The sequence below is a fragment of the Theropithecus gelada genome, chromosome 3, assembly GCF_003255815.1.
Source record: "Theropithecus gelada isolate Dixy chromosome 3, Tgel_1.0, whole genome shotgun sequence".
NCBI lineage: Eukaryota > Metazoa > Chordata > Mammalia > Primates > Cercopithecidae > Theropithecus > Theropithecus gelada.
In genome coordinates, this window is record NC_037670.1 from 107658638 (window position 1) to 107681876 (window position 23239).

The 23239-nt window shown below is 42.0% G+C and overlaps 1 protein-coding gene across 3 annotated transcripts in view; it reads left to right on the forward strand.

The window, feature by feature from the left end:
* Positions 1-1502: 1502 nt before the first annotated feature.
* SLC25A13 (solute carrier family 25 member 13) overlaps positions 1503-23239 on the forward strand; it is a 199605-nt gene continuing 177868 nt past the window's right edge. For all 3 annotated transcript variants that reach the window (XM_025380033.1, XM_025380034.1, XM_025380035.1), the window contains exon 1: positions 1503-1708. In XM_025380033.1, the coding sequence (XP_025235818.1) occupies positions 1694-1708 (15 nt within the window). In that variant the 5' untranslated portion in view covers positions 1503-1693. The remainder of the gene's footprint in view (positions 1709-23239) is intronic.

Below are 23239 nucleotides of genomic sequence, written 5' to 3' on the forward strand. Positions count from 1 at the left end.
ATATGGTTTGGCCGTGTCACTACCCAAATCTCATCTTAAATTGTAGTTCCCATAATCCCCATATGTCATGGGAAGGACTCGGTGAGAGATAACGGAGTCATGGGGGCGGTTACTCCCATGCTGTTCTTGTGATAGTGAGTTCTTATGAGATCTGATGGTTTTACAAGGGGCTTTCCCCCTTTGCTTGGCACTCATTCTCTCTCCCGCGACCCTGTGAAGAGGTACCTTCCACCACGACTGCAAGTTTCCTGAGGCCTCCCAAACCATGAGAAACTGTGAGTCAATTAAATCTCGTTTTCTTTATAAATTACTGTCTCAGACATTTCTTCATAGCAGTGTGACAATTAATACACCTTTCATGACTGACCAATTGTGGTTCCTCAGCAGTTCCTGAGCCTGCTGCCTCTCCTCATTTTCTCGGGGTGGAACACTATGTTTTTTTCCTCCCCACCGGACTTTCATGCACTCAGCTCAGGCATCACTTCTAGAGGCTTCCCGGGTACTCAGTATTCTTATTGAGCCCTGGGAATAGTCTGCTGCCTTAACAGGTTATACTGAAGTAAACATTTATGTGTCTCTTTCCCAATAGCCCTGAAGCTCTTTAACGGTTGGAACCAGCTCTTAAGTCATTTTGGGGTTTCCAGCACCAAGCACAGTGCCTAGCACATAGTAGGAAGGCACTCGATCAATGTTAATGAATTAAACTGATTAGTAATAAGTGCTTTTTGCTGACATATTACATCCACTACCTACAATACATTAAAAGTCCTTTTCCCTGATCACCACTTTCTTATAAATTTTGATTACAGGACAAAAGAATGAAATCCTGATGAAGAGGAATAAGGTCTGGAGGTCATATAAGCAAATGTTCAATTAAAATGCTGGTTTACTTATTTTGGTAGGGCCTATTTGGGGGGAAGTCTTGACCCCGGGCCTTTTGACCTCTGCTGTTTTAACAGGTAGGGCTGAAATGGAGTAGTCCCATAAATATACGTTCTGCACTACATTCACCTGTTGGGTTCTTAAGAGTTTACCGATTTTGATCTAAAAGTAGGCCTGCCAGCAATGTTTGCAATCTCTCCTTCTAAGTCAATGCTTTTGGATCAAAGTCTTTTTGGATCCAGTGTAAAGTGGAGCCCCTTCAAAGGGAACGCACAGCGGAAAAAAAATCCAGCAAAGCATGTGTCCTAGTGGAGTTCTCAACCTCCCCAGGCTGTGCACCATCTATCGTTATTTGCCCCTCCCATCGGTCGGAGGGCCCAGTAGCCCCTGGTATCAGCAGAAGCCAGCAGCTTCCCTGGTGCGGCCACCTGCCCTCAGGTGACGGGCTTGCACACGGCCAAGGTACTTCTGCCCACGCCGCAGAGGCCGCCGCTGCTGGACAGCGCAGCGGGGGTCACGTGTCCCTGTCCCGCCACTGCCCCAGGGCCTGAGCCCTCCCCGGCCGCAGGGCAGAGGCCGCTGGATCACGCGCACCCCGGCGGCCAAGGCTGGGTCCAGCCAATGGGCGGGCAGCATCCGCATGACCCGCGCCGGCGGGAGGGCGTGGGGAGGCAGGCCAGGCGCGCACGCTGCCGGGCCGTATCGCCGCCCGCGCCGCCGCCGCCGCCAGGACTGGAAGTGAGCCTCCTGGGCCCCGAACGCCAGTCAGCCAGTGAGTGGGTCCCGCAGTCACCGGCAACCAGGGCGAATCATGGCGGCCGCCAAGGTAACCATGGGCCCGAGGTCGGGGGGAATTCGCCTGCCGGATCAGCCTGGGGGCGTGAGAGGCTCGGGCGCTCACGTGTCTGGGTTGATGCCACAGGCGGAGCAAAATGGGGTGCCGGGCAGCCGTTTCACCTTGCAGCTGCGGGAGGGAGGGGGCCACTCCTCCCGGGTAGTACAGGCGGCCGGTGCGGAGAGCGAGGTCCGACCTCGCAGCGGAAACTTTGCGGGCCGGACACTCCCACTTGACCCGGGAGGGGAGTTGGTGTCTCACGCGGCTGAGCCAGGGCCGACGAAGAGGAGCGGGCGCGACTGGGGCCTGGTGCACCCTGGGCAGGGAAGCACTAGCGGTCCTCGACCTCCCCAGCGCTCTCCTGCTCCTGACCCCGCTGGTTGTTGACCCGGGCTTCTTCCAGAGACCACAGCCCGGGCTGAAGCCTGATCCTATTACGTTTCAAGGGCTCCGCCCTCCCGCCAGTAGGGAAGTCACTTTGACTTCCGTTTTGTAAACTGCCTAGGAGACTTGGCCTGCGCCTTTGTGAATAAAAAGTCCAGGGACTCTCCCCCTCCCCGCTTTCCCATCATTCCCATCTTCCCCCTCCTTCTCTCCATCTGACAACACTTACAGATACCCGCCTCGGAGCATTTGAGAGGCTTCTTTTTGGAAACGATGAAGCAGATTGTCCTGGGAGCCTGTCACTCCTGTGAAGTTGTACTTGAAAGGGGTTCTGTGTAATGTGAATCATTCACTAACCCAGAGGAAAGGCAACTCCAACACTTGACCTTTCCTCTTTCACCATTTCTTGAAACCTGGACACCATTTCAGTCTCTTTGGACTGCATTTCAACTTCTCTGGCAGAATACCATATTTAGTCCCAATCACTTGAATCATTTGGAATTTATTGCTTTTAATTTAAGTTCACGAAGGCAGCCCTCTAATCAAGCCTATACAACTTCTTAGCTCATTTTAAGTGCAGTGAACTTAAATATACCTAACATTTCAAACATTTGTCCTTAATCAAAACTCTGTGATAACCCTCAAGAGGAAAACATGGCCAACACATCATATTCCTATTTATTCAAGCAAACTAATCACATTTGCAATGGAAATTGTAAGCAGACAAATATATTTAAATGCTGTTCTATGACTTAAGTCTCTCCAGGCTCCCTAGATCTGTAGGCTTCTTCATGTTGTTAGTCTCTGTGGCCTAAGTGGCTTTTCTCTTTTCTGTAATTACTCTGAGTTTCATCCTTAGGAAAGTACTCTGGGTGCACGGACTTATGAATGTGTGCGTATGAACACACAGGTGTGTGTGTGTATATATATGTATCTATAACTTTTCAGCAGTTTCTCCGAGCATCACTAGGATTCCATTTTGGAAGCTACCTTAACCCTTTCAAGCTCAATAGCCCTTGACCTTTCCTTTGCATTAAATTTGCATGCAACCAAGGTACAAGTCTTGGTATGAATTAATTCCCTAGAGTAGGTGGGACTAGGTACCTATTCTTTACTGTTAGTTTTATATCTGCAGGTGATGTAAATACTTTTACTTTTTTAGGAGATAAGGTAATCGAGGAACATAAATTGAGACATGTGCATAGAAATGGAGTATAAGACTTGAGTAATATTGAGTAAAATAAGTGACCTGGTGCTGTGGCTCATGCTTGTAATCCCAGCACTTTGGGAGGCTGGAGCAGGCGGGTCAGTTGAGGCCAGGAGTTCGAGACCAGTCTGGCCAATGTGGTGAAACCCTGTCTCTACTAAAAACACAAAAAAAAGTTAGCTAGGAATGATGGTGGGCACCTGTAATCCCAGTTACTCAGGATGCTGAGGCCGAAGAATCGCTTGAACCCAGGAGGCAGAGATTGCAGTGAGCCGAGATCGTGCCACTACACTCCGGTCTGGGCAACAGAGTGAGATGCTGTCTCAAAAAAAAAAACCCCCAAAACAAACAACAACAACAACAAAAAACGTAAAATAAGTGATATGGAAGTTGGTTGAACTCTTTAGTTGTACTTCTACATAATAGTAGAAGTATCACATATCAAGGGCAGTTGATTTTTAGCTAAGTAATGAGTCAGGGAAAATGAAATGTTCATTTTTACTACTTGGGAGCTTGTGTTTTTGTTTATGTCTTCATTTGCACTCACCTCTTTCTGGGATATCTGATAGCTCACATCATATATACTTACTTTGCAATCCAACAAGATATATAAAAATCAAGTCCCAAGTAGATGGGTAAAACAGGATAAAGGGAAAGTAAGACAAAGCCAGGACTAAGGTTAGTGGAAAATTATGTGCTTACTAGAGGTGATTGCATTTTCTCCCAGCCAAAGCAAAGAGGAAATGATCAGTGCGGTCATTTACTTGGGAGAGAAGTCTTCTTATACTGCTCTCTGAGAGCAGTTATTTTTTTTATTTATTTTTGAGATAGAGTCTTGCTCTGTCGCCAGCCTGGAGTGCAGTGGCGTGATCTTGGCTCACTGTAACCTCTGCCTTCTGGGTTCAAGTGATTCTCCTGCCTCAGCCTCCCGAGTATCTGGGACTACAGGCACGTGCCACCACGCCCAGCTAATTCTTGTATTTTTAGTAGGCCAGCATCATGTTGGCCAGGATGGTCTTGGATCTCTTGATCTCATGGTCTGCCTGCCTCGGCCTCTCAAAGTGTGGGGATTACAGGCATTAGCCACCGCGCCTGGCTGAACATTTTCTTTTGTATGCTGTGAGTGGACTGCATTTGAAACTACCTTGTGACCACAGATATATGTCTGTGGGTTACATGAGGCCATTTCTTATCATGTCCTTTATTATAACTCAATGGCAGTACAGTAAATGTGGCCTTAAAAGGTCCCTCAATGAAGCTGCTGGTCTAACTTATTCCAAGAATGTCCCTCATTGAACTGCCTTTGGGCATCACCTTTATCAGTTGATTCTGTTGGCAGCCTGAGTTAAAGCCTGTGCTCCTTGCTTTTTCCCTGGAACATAGCTATTCCATGTTGCCGGCTGAACACAGAGCCATAGGGGTAGGGTTGACATTCCCTCTTAAAAGTTGAGGAGCCTGGATAGGAGAGGACTTCACCTCAATGGAGTGTTAGGAAATTGGACTGAGACTCTGGGGACTCAGCAATTGTAGGAGAATTCCAACACTCACTACACTCACTGTGATAAATTGTTTGAATATTTAAGCGGATTTGATATTTTCTGGATAGATGTAACCACAACTAGCAGTTAGTTTCCTGATCTCCTCTTTCTTTCTTTGGTCTTTATACTTATTTAAATACAACTAATTATTCATGACCTTCCCTTAAGTAGTTTTAATGGGGAGATGGAGAATCCCAGCACTTTGGGAGGCAGGTGAATCACCTCAGGTCAGGAGTTTGAGACCAGCCTGGCCAATGTAGCCCATCTCTACTAAAAGCACAAAACAACTAGCCGAGCATGGTGGTGCATGCTTGTAATCTCAGCTACTTGGGAGGCTGAGGTAGGGGAATTTGCTTCAACCTGGGAGGCGAAGGTTGCAGTGAGGTGACATCGCGCCATTGCACTCTAGCCTGGGCGTCAGAGCAAGACTCTGTCTCAAAAAAAAAAAAAAAAAAAGAAGAAAAAAAAAGATCTGATAAATAGGACATGATGGAGCTGGGGTTCAAATCCTGCCAGTCTGGCTGCAGCAGCTGTGGCCTCACTCTGTCTACCATGTCTGCCTGGTAGTTCAGGATGGTGGAGAGTAAAGTATATGGGAGAGGTGTGGGAGATGACTTAGGAGGGGCTTAGGTGTCTTAGTGTAAACCAGACTTTTATTTGAGAACTGCCTTACCTACTGTTTATTGCATGCCAGGTACTTTTCCAAGTGCTTTACAAATAGTAACTCAATTAATTTTCTTAATTCTAAGAAGCAGGCGCTTTCTGTTTTTGATTTCAACTTACAGGTAAGAAAACTGAGTTGGGGAGGTTAACACGCTTGTACAACAAGTAAGTGCTACAGCTTTGATTTGAACCTTGCCGATGCGTCTTCAGAGTCTCTGCTCTTAACCTCTGCACTACTCTCCCAGGCCTTACAAAGACTTCCATTTGCGAAGGTGTATGTGTGAGAGTTCTCATGCTGTCGGGTATGGATGTGTATATTTCCTGATCATCCCAGTCCTATTATCTTAGAACACCTTTGTCACTCTGTATATGCTTCATTTCAGTGTATTTCTCATCTCTCCAACCAGATTGCAAATCCCTACAGGACAGGAATTGTCACATACCTTTTATTTAATTGCTTTATTGAGATATAATTCAAGTACTATACAATTTATCCATTTAAAGCATATGATTTATTGGTTTTCAAAATATGCACAGAGTTGTGTAACTGTCACCACTGACATATACCTTTGTAGAAACTTTAATCCAGTTTCCATTACTTACGATTTGGACTATAATATATGTATATACACACACACACATATATATACACACACACATGTATATGTAATATATATTTGGGACAGGGTCTCACTGTCTCACCCACGTGGAAGTACAGTGGTGTGATTATTGCTCACTATAGCCTAGACCTCCTGGATGCAAGAGATCCTCCCACCTCAGCCTCCTGAGGAGCTGGGACCTCAGGCACACACCACCACACCCAGCTAATTAAATTTTTTTTTGTAGAGATGAGGGTCTCGCTATGTTGCCCAGGCTTTGGGCTGTATATTTAACCTCCGTGTTTTCCACGTTTTTCACCCATCATGAAACCCTCTTCAGAGGTTTGTCATTGAGGATAAAACATATTAAGGTTATTAAAGATATTCTTCAAATGGCAAAGTTTTTTCTCCCCTATGGTAAAAACTCTGCTAGGTATTTGGTGATGTCATAATAAAGCAAATCAGTTTTTGTGCTCGGAATGGAGGAAAGGAGGTGTGAGTTGTTTTTATGCTGCCATGATGATGGTTATTAAAACAACAAGTGTCTGTGGCTCCACTCTTTGGGTTTTAGGGGTTCTTAACTTGTGGAGCTGGATGGCCTTGGAATTTATGTTAACACAATGATCTTTACTCTTTCCCTCCTCAGTCCCATCCCCTTTTACCAGGAGAGTCCTAGAAATGGAGTCCCAGAAACATTTGTTATTGGTCCAAATTTCCATGAATGCCTTTACTTTTAGCACTGCTCTAGGCCAGTGATTCCCTGCACATTGAAGTCTTCTGGACTGGTATAAAAAACTGCTGATGCCTGGGTCTCACTCCAGAGATCATGATTGAATTGGACTTGGGTGTGGCCTGAGCCTGGAGATTTTTGAAAGCTTGACAACCACAGTTATTTGGTGCACGTGGCTTCAAGAGACCTGCTGGCTCCTTCTTGGAGTAAGAAAGGAATGCAGTGAGATTAAGTTAAAGTCCCTGGTGTGTCAGTTCAAAGGAGGGGTATGTAGGGGTTTCTCCAAATTTCTCTTCTTTCTTGACAGTTTTGTGTTAGTCCTGCCTGGTGTCTCCTGGGTGCTTAGGCATCAAGTTTATACAGTTTTGTGATAATCCTAGAATATAGATTTTAATCTCAAAATTGATTGAAAGCTCTTTTTGTCTCCTGCAGAGTCTCAGTGGTTTTTTGTGATCAGAGAAGGTGCTGGAGGAGGGAAGCATTACAAAGAGTAAACCTGGTCTCAGAGCCCTCTCTCCTGGGCTAACCTCATCCAGGGCCATGTGGTGCCTATGTTCCGTAGCTTAGGTCATACGACTTTACAGCAAATAGATGGTTGGAAAGGTGTCGGGGGAGTTGAAAGATGATGTGTAGTGTAAAAAAGTAAAGGAGCAGGTCTTTTTTAGATATTGTGTTCTTTTAGAAGATTGTCAGAGGAGCTCTGACTCCTCAGTGCTTTGGTCTCTTAGAACTTTAGTCCCAAGACCAGTCTCTGCTTTTGATGAACTCTTGGAACCATTCCTCTCTTTGTTCTCCACTATCTGAGGATTATCTATGATGGCATTCCTGCTGAGCGCTTCCTCCCCTCTGCTTGGCATTTGCTGCCTCATAAACACCTACAGGTTTCCTCATAAGACTCTGCAGGTTTGCCTTAGGGTGGACCTTGCAACTGAGGAATGTGTGACGCTGAGACGTGTTGGTTCTGCTGGGGATAAGGGTGATATGCCTTTGTGTAGTGATACAATTCCTTTAGCAAAGTATTTAACAGCTACCGAGCAAAAAAACAGCTACATGGTCTGTTTAACCAGACAGACCCTCTAATTGGGTGAAATGAACTAAATTAAATGCCCTTCTCCTAAAAGTCACCAGTAACCTCAGTTCTAAACCTGCCAGCTTGTCCTCATATCTGGCCTCACATGACCCTGTGTCCTACCTTTCCTTTCTCACCATCTGCTTTCATGATGTCGTCTCTCATTATTGGCCTCTAGCCTCTCATATCACCCCTTTGCAGGTGGCGGCGGCTGCTGCTGCTGCTGCTGCTTCTTCCTTCTTCCTTCTTCTTCGTCCTTCGTTCTTTCTCCTCCTTCTTCCTGCTTCCTCCTCCCTCCTTCTTCCTCCTTCCTTCTTGTTTCTTCTTTCATCTTCTTCCTTCCCAGCAAAGATGTGTTTTTATTTTAGTGTTTGGCAGCATGACATATGCATTTAGAATGATAGTACACTTTACCCTAGTCTTCAAAACAGAATGTACTAGTTTACCAATGAGGAATTTTGGCCAAAAATGTAGTGTTTTTCCCTTCCCTGTACAGGTCAGATATATGTAGGTCCAGCACTAATGCTGCACCTTTTGAGAAGCATTACTTTAGCAAAAATCTAGAAATCTTTCACTTTTTCTGAATCTAACCAAGGGTCTTGCTTTCTTTTTTTTTTAAATTTACATTTTAAAAAAATAATTCCAACTTTTATTTTAGATTCTGGAGGTACATGTACAGATTTGTTACCTGAGTATATTGCATGATGCTGAGGCTTGGGGTACAGTTGACCCCCATCACCCAGGTACTGAGCATAGTATCCAATAATTAGTTTTTCAACCCTTGTCCCCCTTCCTCCTCCCTCTAGTAGTCCCCAGTGTCTGTTGTTGCCATCTTTATGTCCACGAGTACCCATTATTTAGCTCACACTTAGAAGTGAGAACATGTGATATTTGGTTTTCTGTTCCTGCATTAATTCACTTAGATGCATCCATGTTGTTGCAAAGGACATGATTTTGTTCTTTTTTATATCTGCAAGGTATTCCGTGGTGGATATATACCACATTTTCTTTATGCAATTCACCATTGATGGGCACCTAGGTTGGTTCCCTGTCTTTGCTATTGTGAATAGTGCTGCACTTTGTGGGCTTCTCTTCATTCTGCTTGGACACCTGGAAGGTTAGTGTCCCCCAAGGCTGTACCTGAGATCATCTCCTCCCTCCAGTTCCTGCTGCACTACCTGCCCCATTAATGGGGATTGGCTCCTTGATGCTCCTCAGCCTGAGTAGCTGTCTCAAGCTCTGGCCCTGCATTTTTAGCTGTTTAGTTTTAGCTGGAAAACTCAACTTGTCTGTCTCAAAGATATTTCAAACTCTGCTGACCTAGAACTCACCAGTTCTTATAACTGAATCCATCTTTTTGGTCATTCCTGACTTCAGCCTGAAGCTTCACTTTCCTAATAAAGTCTCCAGTTAGTTCAATTAAGTACCTGTCATGGGCAGATAGGAGAGACACCATTGGCCTGAATTGGATGTGGGAAAAGAGGTGGATCAGTGAAACCCTTCTACAGCCCTGGAGCATGTATGTCTTATCTTCTTTGTTCAAATTCAGGTCCTCATTATTTTGTAGCTGTACCATTGCTGTAGCTCCCACTGATCCCCTTGCCTTTGATTTCATCCCTGCATCTTTCTCTCCATTCTGTCCAGACTGCCAAAGGACTTTTCTAAGATTGGCTCTTGTTGCCATGATAATAGCAGTACTGTGTTCATGGGTACAGTACTTAGCAGCTTTAAAAAATGCATTCAAGGGCATAAGTGATGATGACTATTTGTGAGTGCCTACACTGTGCTGGGCTTCCAAAACAAGTACGCTACTAGATTTGTTTTCAAGAAGCTCAGAGTCTTCAGGGATTAATATAACCAGATAATAGAAAGACCCAAGCTTCATTATTTGATCTTTATAATCATCTACAAGATAGCAGGGAAGGTGTTGATAACCTCATTTGTCAGATAAAGAAACCTAAGGCTCAAAAAGTTTATGCAAATAATAATAATAACGTTAGTTTACATTTATATAACACTCACAGAAGCCAGACACTGTTCCAAGCATTTTACTAATGCAATCTTCATAACATTCCTGTGACATGTAAGTGCTCTTACTTTCATAATACACATCGAGGAACTCATCTGTACAGAGTAGTTAAGTTCTTTGAGGCACAGAGAGATTATGTAACTTGCCCAAGATCACACAGCTTGTAAATAGGAGAGCTATGATTTCAACACAGGCAGCCTGGCTCCAGAGCCCAAGCACATAACCAGTGTGCTACATTGCCCTCTTTAATTTACCTTGCTATGCAGTATGGCTTTTGTTGCCTGCAGAATAAAATTTAAACTCTTAGCCAGCTAAAATCTCCCTGGTCTTGGCTGCATTTTCAATACTTTTAATACTTTCCCAGTATTACCCCAGACTCATTCGATTTTCATATTCTTCACAGCAGTTCGTGAATGGGACATATCAACCTCTGTTCATATTTCTTGCCATAAAGCTATGGCAACAGGGTGGCAGGATAAAAGAGAGCCTGTTTATTTGTTTGTTTAACATAGAGGTCAGTCAGAGACAGAAATGTTTCTTTTCTTTTTTTTAGCCTTTGTTAGAAAGAAATACTTCTTTTCATTTCTCTGTATTTGTTTCTCTGTATTTGTGGGCAGATATATATATATATATAGTCTGAGTTCTTCTCTTCAATTTTCAGAAGGGGTTGTGGTTCTATTTTCCCATTTCTTGAAGCCCCTGTAGGAATGCTAAAACCCATGTCCTAAGATTACAGTTTTTATAGTTGGTTTGTTCTAATCGATATTCAGATGCAGTCCACAAATGGCTGGTTGATATGTCTTTTAAATCTTATTAATCTATAGGTTTTCCTGCCCCCTTTTTGGTTGTTTCATTGCAGTTTATTTGATCAGGGAATTGGGTCATCTTTCCTGTAATTTCCCACAATTTGGACTTTGCTGATTACATCTTTGTGGTGTTGCTTGGACTCAGTATTTCCTGCAAGTGACAGTTTAATCTAAAAGCTTGATCAAGTTAGAGTCTTTTTTGGTTTTGGCTAGAATACTTCCTAGATGGTGCTGAGCGCTTCCCATCACATTGCTCGGTACTTGGTACTGGATACTCACATGAGGAAGCACCTGATTCTTGGTTGTTTCTTGTGATGTTACATTTTGGTCAGTGGTTTCAGATGTTGTCATCTTAAGTCTGCCAGCTTTTTGCATAATAGTTTTAATTAGCTAACTTTAAATATTAACATTTGCCCTTCCTGGTGCATTGAGTTAAAAGTGATTTTCATTATTTAAATACACACTCTTATGTGTATGTATGCATATTAGGTATGTATGTGTGTCTGTATATGAGTATATATCGTAATTGTTATAAAAATAATGGCAATTAAAATTCAATTGGGTATTAATTAATGGGTGCAGAGTTTATGTTCGGGATGATGAAATGGGTAATGGTGATAGTTATAGAACGTTGTGAATGTACTTAATGCTGCTGAATTGTATACTTAAAAATGGTTACAATGATAAAGTTTATGGTATGTATATTTTACCACAATTAAGACAAATCAATTGGAAAGGGATTGTAACACACTGAATTAAAAAAAATCCAACACAACATAATGAGTGAGAATTATTGCTCCCTAAAAGGAGCCAAAGTGAGATGGAGAGTAGACTGATAAAGCTTTCTTTACCGAAGAATGCTAGCTAATAACGGTAGAAGCTATGCTAGAATTAGAAAAAGGAAAAAAAAAATGGACTTTGCCACCTGCAAGTAATAACTGATTCAGGCATGGATTTTCATTGGATGCTGAAGCCTTTCAGTAAAGGACTGTTGGAATTCCCATTGTCTCAATGCATCTCCTAGTAAATTACTTGCTGTTTACAGAGGGGGAAAAAGTACCTTTATAGTGGAGAAATCTGCTTCAACCAAGTGATCATCAGCAAATGGGATAAACTAGCATTATGTTACTGACTGATATTATGCAATAGGAAGTATACAACATGAACCTAAAAGAGTTCTTGCCAAAAATATTAATCTGAATCTAATCGTGAGGAAATAATTAGACAAATCCAGAATGTAGGACATGCTGCAAGACCTCTGGCTTGACTTCAAAAATGTCAGTGTTATGAATGAAGAAGACTGGAATAAAGGAGACTCCCAAAGAGACCTGATGACCAAATACAATGCTTGAGCCTGGGTTAAAAACAAGTAAAAGAATTGGAACAGCTGGAATATAGAGACCATATTAAAAGATATTGTATTAGTTTGCTAGGGCTGCCATAACAAAGTACCACAGACTGGATGGCTTAAACAGCAGAAATTTATTTTTTCACAGTTCTAGAAGTTAAAAGTCTGAGATCGAGACCCCAGCAAGGTTGGTTTCTCCTGAGGCCTTCTCTCCTTGGCTTGTAGGTGGCTGTCTTCATAGGGTTTCCTCTGTGTCTGTATCCTAATTTCCTCGTCATATAAGGACACCAGTCTTATTGGATTAGGGTCCCCTTCATCACCTCATTTTAACTTAATAACCTTTTCAAAGACCCTGTCTTCATATATGGCCAGTCATTGCCCGAGGGGCTGGGGTTGGGACTTTAACATATGAATTAGGTGTGGGGGACACAGTTCAGCCCATAACAGTTATTGAATCATTTAAAAATGGCTTGGGTGAGATAATGATGTCAAGGTTCTGAAGGGAAATGATCTTTGCTGCTGATTTATTTTGTGTTTCCTCCTAGATTTTAAACTCTTGAGGACAAGGACCTTCTCTGGACACAGATATGCCTCAGAGTAACTGTTGCATAGCATTCAGACACTTCTGGTTGAATTGTCCATTTACTTGACATGAGAACACATGGCAAAGTAAAGGGGGAAGGAGATTTTCTGCTGCGTGTGTGTGGTTTGTTGTAAACCTTTTTCTAATAATCCATTTGCTCAATCCCCTCCATCCCCCAACAAAATAATATGATGAGAAGTGTGCATGGGTAATCACCAGGTGAGCACATGATGGAGAATCAGAACGTCAGAACAGACCTTGGCAGGGGTTGTGCTGTCCTGAGGTACATGAATCTCTATGACTACAGAAAGGCTGCTTCTAAAGGAGGCACCTAGAGAAACTCACCCTTTTGATTAAAAAAGCCCAGGTACATTAGAGGGCAAAATTCCCAGCAGGTCCAAACAATGTGTTCCATTGCTGCTGTTTTAGCCCAGCTAGTCTCAGTAGTACCCTAGGTCATCAAGTGGCTTGAAGGACAAGAGGGTGATATCCTGTCTCTCCTTTGAGTTTGTTGTGCCCACTGGCGAGGAATTTCATTCACTTCTGAGAATTCACACACTCATTTTATTGCAGGCCGATGTTGATTCTGAGTTTGAGGATGCCACTATCTTTTCATTGCTTTCCAGCTCAGTTCCAGAAGTGAAAGCTCAGTCCTAGATTCTCTTTTTATGGTGGTTCATGGAGATTTCAGTTAATCCATTTGTGGTGTCCAACAGCAACTTGAGAAGAGCCTGGTCTTGACCTTTGCCCAATTTTCTGTTGGTTTATTTGCCTTTTCACATTGATTTGTTCTAAGAGTGCTTTTAAATGAAGAACATTGCCCCTTTGTCCTATCTATTGCAAATTTTGTTGTTGTTTTTCTTCTCAGTTGTTAACTGATTTATATTCACTTTTTAAATTTTTATGTCAAATATTTATCCTTTTTTTCTTTATGGCTTCTGGATTATATGACTTCTGAGTTTGTCATGTTTGAAATCAGCTTCCCTACTTAATATTACATAAGAAACCACCTGTGCATTTTTCTAGAATTTTTAGAATTCTAGAAATTTCTAGAATTTCTAGAATTTTTAGACTTCTCTCTCTCTCCTTTTAAAGATTAACTCTGATCCAGCTCCAGTTCTTTCGGTATAAGATGAAAGGTCGGGAGCCAGTTTAATTTTTGTTGCTTAACCCCAGGAGTTCATTACCCTTCACTAGTGCCACATCATCAGCTAGAGAGACCTGCTGCTAATTCAGCCTGAATCTGCTGGTTCAGCCTTCAGAGGAAATCTGATTAGTTCAGAAAGCCAAGATCACCTCCCCGCAGGGCTCAGGTATCTGCTGCTGCCCCGGTCAGCTAGGCTGCTCTGAATATGAAGAGTAACTGGGAAGCAAGGCGCTGCTAGATTGTCTCAAGTTGTGCTGTTTTCATTCAATTGTTACTCTCTTATTTTTAGCAGATGAGAAAACAAGAGGTCATCCTGCTGGTTAACAATGGAGTCAGATTTTTTTTTTTTTTTTTTGAGATGGAGTTTCACTCTTGTTGCCCAGGCTAGAGTATAATGGTGTGATCTCGGCTCACCGCAACCTCTTGAACCCTGGTTCAAGTGATTCTCCTACCCCAGCCTCCCGAGTAGCTGGGATTGCAGGCATGCGTCATCTCACCTGGCTAATTTTTTGTATTTTTAGTAGAGACGTGGTTTCTCCATGGTGGTCAGGCTGTTCTTGAACTCCTGACCTCAGGTGATCCACCCGCCTCAGCCTCCCAAAGTGCTAGGATTACAGTTGTGAGCTACCGTGCCTGGCCACAGTGGAGTCAGGTTTAAATGTTCCATTGCGAAGCTCATGAAATAGGAAACATTCTATGAGGGGAATCTGGTTGGAGAATTCTGGAGGAAGAGGCATTTGACTTAGTCCTTGAAAGAACAGCATCATTTTTTAAACTTCTCATTATGGAAATTTCCGAAAAACTGCAAAACTGGAATAGTATAATTAACCCTCATCTCCCTATATGGCCAGTAGTAATCATCAATTTATGGCCTCAATATTGTTTCATTTATACCATGCCCTCTCTCCTCCTTTCATCCCTCCTTTTTTTTTTTTTTTTTAATTAAATTTTTTTTTTTGGAGACAGGATGTTGCTCTGTCACCCAGGCTGGAGTGCGGTGGCACGATTATGGCTCACTGCAGTCTCAACCTCCTGGGCTCAAACAGTCCTTCCACCTCAGCCTCCTGAGTAGTTGGGACTATAGGCACATGCCACCACACCTGGCTAATTCATCCCCACATGTTTTTCAAAGCAATCTCAGCCATCATATCTGTAAATATTTTATGTCTCTCTAAACAATATTTCTTCAAAGCACAATCACAATATCATTATTACACCTCAAAAATTAGAGTGATTCTTCAATATCTTCAAATATGTATTCTGTACACATTGTACACATTTCCCATATTGTCTTAAATTTTTTAAAATAGTTGTTGAATTGTCAGGTAAATAAGGTTCATGCATTACAATTGATATGTCTTAATTTTCTTTTTCTTTTTTTTTTTTTCGAATTACAAAGCTACTTTTAATACTTTTAAGCTCCACAGGAATGAAAAAACACTGGGGAGGGCTAATCCCTCACTCCCAGGAGTGGCCCATAGGGAGAGAGGCTACTTGAGGGGAAGGAAGTACAAAAGGGACCCACTGCAGACACATGGCAAAGGGAAGCCATCGGTGCTGGGACCTGTGGTCACTACAGGAGGAAACACGAGTGTGGTGGGACTGGCTCCAGGCACACAAGTGAAGGGCAAGAGAGATTGGAGTGAAGCCAGGAAGCTACTTGGGTTCCCCCTTCTTCTCGTTTGCCTTTTTCTGCTTCTGCTGCATATCTCCGAGTCCCTGGGGGTAGAGGTGATGGGGCACTAGGAGGTACCAGAGGGCAAAAAGAACAAAATGCAGGGGGATGAAGGACACAAAGGAGAAGATGGAAGTGGATGGGACTAAGCTCAATGTTTGGCTGCTGTACTCCCACCCTAGGGGAACAAGAGGAAGAGAGCAGAGGCTCTGAAGGCAATCGGCCTCCATGCTACGGTTGCCCAATAGGTCAGAAGCCTGGCCACACCAGTAAGAAGGCTCTCTATTCTTATACCAGTAAGAAGGTTGGGAGAAGAGAGGAGAACCGGGAACAGCAAGGAAGGCCAGATCACTGGGCTGTCATAACCATAGCTGTATCCGAAGTGGGAAGCTCCCTGTCCTTGCCCTGAAGGTCAGACCGGGGGATGCTCAGAAATCAGATTCTGTGTCCTAATTTTCTTTTGATCTCTGGATTCTCTGGCCTGCTTAATTCTGTGCTTGCTTTTCCTCTGAAAGACAGTGTCACATAATGGCTGAAATCATGGATTTGCAATCAAATTAGGGCTCTGCCACTTGCTAACTGTGCGACTTGGGGAAGTTACTCAACCTCTCTGTGCCTCAGTTTCCTCATCTGTAAAATGGGCATAACTGTGTCTGCTCCTTGGGGCTGTTGAGAGTGTCAGTGAGCTAATGTTTGCAAAGCGTTAGAGTCATGTCAAAAGTTGTGGGCTGTGGAATAGGACCCAGGAGGGCTCACTCAAGTGAGATGATGTGTCGTCTTTGAGATGAGGCTCCAGCTGTGCAGAGAGCCCCTTTCCTTTTCCTTTTTGCCTCCTTCTGGTTCTTGACTGTGCTTCAGTTAGATGAGGTTGATACATAGCAGAACTTTGGACAGGTAAGGCATTATATAGTGGAAGCAACTTCTTTATTGTCCTTTCATTTTTGACTTTCTCTTCCTTTGTATTTATTAAGTTAGCTCTTCTCTCTCAGAAGCGTTTAACTTTTTATGGCATTATCTGGGCTTCAGCAACTTGTGATCTCCTAAGTAGAGCCTTTCAGCACTTTATAAATATGTCATATACTTTTTATATTCCTTTGTTCCCCATCAGGAACATACATCCCAGTCATCAGCACAATCAGTTTTTATTCATTTAAGAAGCAGTAGTAATTTGACACTTGCTAATATGTAACAAATTATATTGGGTGCGGTAATTAAAATTGCAGCTGGTTCCTAATTATACTGTAACCTTGATGTTTAAAAAAATTGAGACTGAGTTCAGCATAAAATACTGGAGAATAATATTCTGCACTAGGCAGTTCTGCCTTCTACTGAGCCACGGGCATTTATGAATCATAATGCCAAATTAAAAAGATTTTATTTTAAATTGGTTACAGTTATAATGTTGTCCAGTGGCTTGATTCTTAAAGGTAGCTTTAAAGTCCCCCTTTTTGCTTGCTAAAGTCTGGGAATATCCTCCAGGTATTATAATTACTGTCTAAATAATCCGAGCTCAGGAGTCATTTCTGGCTGTGTGATCTACTAGTATTCATTTAAGACTCTTTAGTACCTCAGCTTCCTTATTTGAAAAATGGGGATATTACTCACTCTTTCTCTTAAAGAGTTTTAATGATAGAGTATTTAAATGAAATAAGATATAAAGCTGTTAGCATAATACCTGGCATAGAGTTAAGGACCCAGTAAAAGTTAGCTGGTCATTGTTATTGCTATAATTAATAATAAATGATCCGGTTCCAAAGACCACTTCTGTGACCCTCAACTTTAACAGAATTAGGCTATTAATCTCCTGCCACTCTGCCTTATGATAGCACGTATCATCATACATTTTGTACCAACCACTTGTCGATAAGTCAGCTTTCCCTGCTTGGGGCAGGGTTTCTGATTTATTGGGTGTTTTCTCCTTGGTGCCTGGCGCTGGGCCTGGTACACTGTAGCCTTCCCATAGGTGATTGTGTTGCATGGATGAGCAAGTAGAGCATCACCATCTAAGGCGCGGTTGTTAGCTGGGGGGTGGAGTAGTTTGGCTCCCAAGTAGATTTCTTTTAGCAACCTCTGGAGATGGTTTCTTGGTTGTCGCAGCTTGTTGGGGAAGGGGTTGCTGCTCACATCTAGTGAGTAGAGGTCAGCTTAATAACAATAATAGTAAAATCCAGAACTGATATGTTTCAGGCTCTTTTGGCATAACAGAACCCAGCTAAAACACCACCATTCATTCTTAACTGTTACACTCTGCCTCTTAATATCAGAATTTTAATGATGATGGCTTTATAGTTTATGTTTGTCTACAACAGAGCAGAGTGAAATCTAACATACGTCACAACCTACTGAATCCTTCTGATAAACATCTCTAGTACCTCTGAAATGATTCGCTGGTGTAATTACCCAGTGGGTTAACATTTGTGGTGGCTGATACTTTATAAGTCAACCGTTGAGTGAAAGGAAGTTTTACCAGCTGATTACATAGAAATGTTGTGGTTTGAAGAATGCTTAACAGGGCGTCTTGTCTTTATACTAATCTGTATTTTAGTAACTTTTTTTTATAATGACTGCTCTTCATTTATTAGGACTTAGGGAAACTGTAGGATGAAGGATGAGTGACTCAGTGGTTTCAATAAAAAATTATTTTCTTAAGTTTGAGATACCTTTTTCTTCTTCCCAAGTTAATGGTAACTGTGGTTTTAGGAAATTCCAAACTTTCTTTTGCAATTACTGATTGTATCAGTCAGGGCTCACTTGCAGAGAACAGAATCTACTCTAGCTGGTTTAAGCAGAGAGATTTATTACAGGGTATTAAATGGCTTACACAATTTGTTGGGAAGGTGAAGAAACAGACTTGAGGTTGAGCTCTAAAGAATGACATCTAGAGTCTCAAGCAGAGCAGGCCACCAAGACAGCAGTGACCTCCTGTGCAGTCACAATGCTGCCTGCCAAGTGGACAGTGTTTCAGGACCATGTGGCCACTGACAATGGGAGGGCAGGAGGTTGCCACAGGAAAACTAGACACTTCCAGCAATGGTGCTTGGGAGAAACAGCAGAAGGTACCCCCCAACTCCCAAACCTTTGCCAAATCTCACCTCAGTTTTATCTAATTGACAGCATATGGGCTGCATAGCAGCAAGGGAGTCTGGGAATTGTATTTTAGCCTTCTGGTGTCTTTAGTGTGGGAAGATAAAGAAGGAGGGTGGGCTGCAGCTTGTAAGTGGTTAGGTTACACCCAAGAATACTTTTCTTTGGGATTCAGGGCCACCTACTGCACTATTTCCTCAGGTTCAAAAGACTATGCAGGACTGTTTCTCCTTCTGTCTCCCTTTCCTGCTTGTCACTGCGTGCTTATTTACACCCACCCACACACCCAGAAGCTTGCTTTTGATGAACTACCTCTTTGAGTTTGTATTTCTTATCTAAGGCAAATATTTACTTTATGATGGTAGAATTTTCAGTGTAAGTCTGTGCTTGTCTTGACTTTCAGATGTTTCAGGTTTGGGAAGGTGACTGGCGAAATATTGCCGAGAAAGGGCTGTGCTATACAGTTGGTGACGTAGCAGCTGAGGTTGGGCCCTGGGTTCTAATGCAATTGTTCTCAGCCCACCCACACATCGTAATTTCTTGAGGGAGCTCTAAAGATACCCATTCTAGAAGTTCTCATTTGATTGACCTTTGGTATGGTTTGGGTTTTGTGAAACCTAAAAGTGCCTCAGGGAACTTGAATATGCAGCAAGGGCTGAGAACCTAAGTCTTATTATCAGTACATTAAAATTGGACATTATCTAAAGCTGTGGTTCTTAAACTTTAACTGCATCAGGGTCACCTGGAGGGCTTGTTAAACCATAGGGGATTGCTGGACCTCACCCAGTTTCTGATTCTGTGGGTCTGGGATGGGCATGATAATTTGTATTTTTAAAAGTTCCCAGGTGATGCTCATGGTCTCCACACTTTGAGAACCATTGATCTGAAGAGAGTTGCCTATTTTCATTGTAAATGTCAGATTTTTACTGATCTGAAAGACTTTATTCTGTATTCAGCACTTCCGGAACATCTACTTGGTTTCCTGATCTCTGCCAGAGCTGGGGATGATCTGAAGAGTAAGGTACCCTCACAGAGATGGAGGTCTCACATCTCTAGAGCTTCCCAGTGTAAGAGGAGAGCTTTTCTTTTCTTTGCATTTCATTTTTCAAATTAGCATTTCTTATTTTCATGTAGATTTTCGTATATTCTTCCCCACCATCCTCTGTTAGATCTGACAACTATTTTGAGTACACCATTCTGTACCACTGTGATTTGTTAAAGTAATGAGCCTGCAACTGTAGCTTGATTCCATTGTAAGAAACTCTGTTTAAAAAATATTCCTACAGGTAGGAATATCTTTTCTGGTGACCCCCTACCTATGGCTGCTCTAACTCATATTAGAATGAGAGTGAATTCATTTATCCTGAAAGATAACTTTCTTATTCTTCTTGCCATGTTCTCCCCCACTCCCTGCCTTTTTAAAAACACCAGTTCTTGAAATTTTGTTATTGTTTTTATTTCTAGGATGTACTTAGCTAGTATATGTTTTGCAAACGCTATTGATGACTTACACAATTATAACCAGTGTTTTATCTTGTCAAAAAGTTTTACATATTCAGTGATTCTCAAATTTTGTTCCTGTGGAGCATAGACTCATTGAATCGACCTGAAATTTCCATACTAAAGTTAAATAATGATAGACTTTTCCCAGTTTATGGAAGAAACTATGCATAGAGTTTTTCTGTTCCAACATTGCCCCTTTCTGGGCCAGGCATGGTGGCTCATGCTTGTAAACCCAGCACTTTGGGAGGCCAAGATGGGAGGATCACTTGAGGCCAGGAGTTTGAGACTAGCTTGAGCAACACAGTAAGACTCTGTTTCTACAAAAAAAATTGAAAAAAATTAGTGGGGCCTGGTGACACATGCCTATAGCCTCAGCTACTCAGGAGGCTGAGGTGGGAGGATTGCTTGAGCCCAGGAATGTGAGGCTGCAGTGAGCCATGACCACACCACTGTACTCCAGCCTGAGTGACACAGTGAGACCCCCAACTAAAAAAAAAAAAAAAAAAAAACCACCAAAACACTCTCTTTTTCCCTTAAATTTGGAATCAGAGTAAAATGTTATCAAATTTCAACAAAATTCTTTATCCTGTTGATGTAAGTGGCTAATAATATTTCATAGTAATTTGTAAAGGACCCCTTTCTTCTTAGTCATTTACTCTATATGCTTGAAAACCAGTTACTTGATTTAAAATTCTTGATATAAGAATATTGTTTTAATGTTGGAATCTATTCTTACAAATGCAAATTCAGAAGAAGAATGATAAAGAAAATCAGGCAGTTTTCTTTACTGATTCTTTGGGTCTGGGATGAGCATGACAATTCGTGTTTTTAAAAGTTCCCAGGTGATGCTGATGGTCTCCACACCATAGCTGTAAATATTTACCTGCTGTTAATATATGAGAAAAAAATGTAACAGTGAAAGTAAGCCTTCTGGAAACAATCTAAAGTTTGATGACTCTTCTAAACCGCAAGAATGAACTGAGTCTAATAATTCCAGGCTTCTAAAGCCCAAGAATGAACTAAGTCTAATAATTCCAAGCTTATGTGATACAAAGTATGCATGCTGAGCAGCTGTTCTGAATTGACTTTAAAAGGGTGGCTACATTTCTGTGGCTTCCTTTTTCCAGCTCATAGGACTTCCTGGGAATTGGTTTTGCTACCAGGTAGAATTCATTGAAATACACCTTCAGAAAACTAGTACATCTCACTGTAACTTTGCATTGTCTTCAATTAAGTTGTGTAAGTGTTCTTCATTCATAGCAAATGACGCTTAAACAAGAAGATAGGAATGGGAGATAGTAGTATAAATGGAAATTCCAAACAGCCACACAGCATTTGACTGGTGAATAATAGATGGAATTACTGTAGAGATGAGGCCCAGGAGGCTGGTAGTAATTTTTCTGAATCCGTCCCCTGTTGAACCATACTTATCTATCCTTAAATAGACTGTAGCAGGACCTGATACAAATTTAGTGGGCCTCAGAGAAATCTTGTAGTGATCATTAACGATTTGCTGTACCTGGAACTCTGGGTTGGCGGCAGGGTAGCTGAGACGATGATGAGATAGGATGGCCGCAATGTTTATTTAGTGGTTTGGTGAGTGTGTTTGAAGATCTGTGAGTTTCTTTCTCTTCTCTTTTGCTAATTTCTCCCTTCCAAATTATGAGCCAGTTTACCTACCCATCATTTAGATTTATTAAGGCATAAACATGGTAGAATATAAACATCTTTGGATAAATAATACAAATAGTAATAGATACCATTTATGAGCACTTTAACTGTGTGTCCTTTTTGGTGCTAAGCACTTTATGTAATTATCTCATATTAGTCTTCTAGCTGTCTAGGACTCCCCATTTTATAAATGAGGAAGGTGAGGCTGAGAGGTCGGGGCCTCCAGGTCACATAGCCAGTGAGTTTATGAGGTTGATCCTGCTCCCTATTTGAGGATGATCTGACACTAAGGCCATGTTCTTTTTTTTTTTTTTTAAAAATGAAGATGGGGTGTTACTATCTTGCCCAGGCTGGTCTCAAACTCCTGGGCTCAAGTGATCCTCCCACCTTGGCCTCCCAAAGTGCTGGGATTATAGGTATGAGCCACCATTCCTGTAAGATCATGTCCTTAATCTCAGCATTGGACAGACACTACATACTGTTAGGAGAAATTGGGAGAGTTTTGATTTTTAGGCTTATACTATATAGCAGTCATGTACCACATAAGGATTTTTTTTGTCAATGAAGGACTGCATATGTGGATGGTGTTCCCATAAATTATACTGGAGCTGCCCTGTACAGGTGTTCCACTTTTTATCTTTTAAAACTATATTTTTACCATACCTTTTCTGTGTTTAGATATACATTATTTTACAGTTGCCTACAGTACTCAGTATAGTAACATGCTGTATAGATTTAGAGCCTAGGAGAGCAATAGGCTATCTCATTTGCCTAGGTATGTAGTAGGCTACACCATCAAGATTTGTATAAGTACACTGTAGGATGTTCACACAATGATGAAATCACTTAACAATGCATTTTTCAGACTGTTTCCCTGTTGTTAAGCAATGCATGACTGTATTATATTGCCAGTTAATGCAAGTTATCATCACTTTGAAGCTGCCTGTAATGTGGGTCAGTAGTAAGGCCACTACGGTATGAGATGGAATATTTGGGATCTGATCTCAGCTCAGAAAACATTTAGAAATGTCAGATTGGCACTTAATCTGACTTTTCTGGGGAAATAATTGATGCTTTCTGAGCTTTGGTTTCCTCTTCTGTAAAATTAGGGCAGTAATATCCATCCTATCTGACTCTGATTTGCAGCGAGAATCCAATGAGATAATAGTCATACTTGGCAACATGTCTTACAAGTGTTGGGTCATTCTCTGGCTTTGTTTTGATTTGTGTTCTCTGCCCTAGACCCTGAGAGGGTTACAAAGTGAACACCTTTTTTCCCCCTTTGAGGTGTAGTTCTGATGGGGAGCACTGAATATACATTTCAGGATCCTTAGGCAGAAATGTGCTATGGGAATTTAGGGCATGGGAAGTTTACTCTGAAATAACATTGCCCAGGGGAGACCTTACAAAGTTCATGGCATAAAGAATTAATTAGATTTTAAAGGATGTGGTATTCAGATACAGCAAGAATACTTCATTTTGTGGA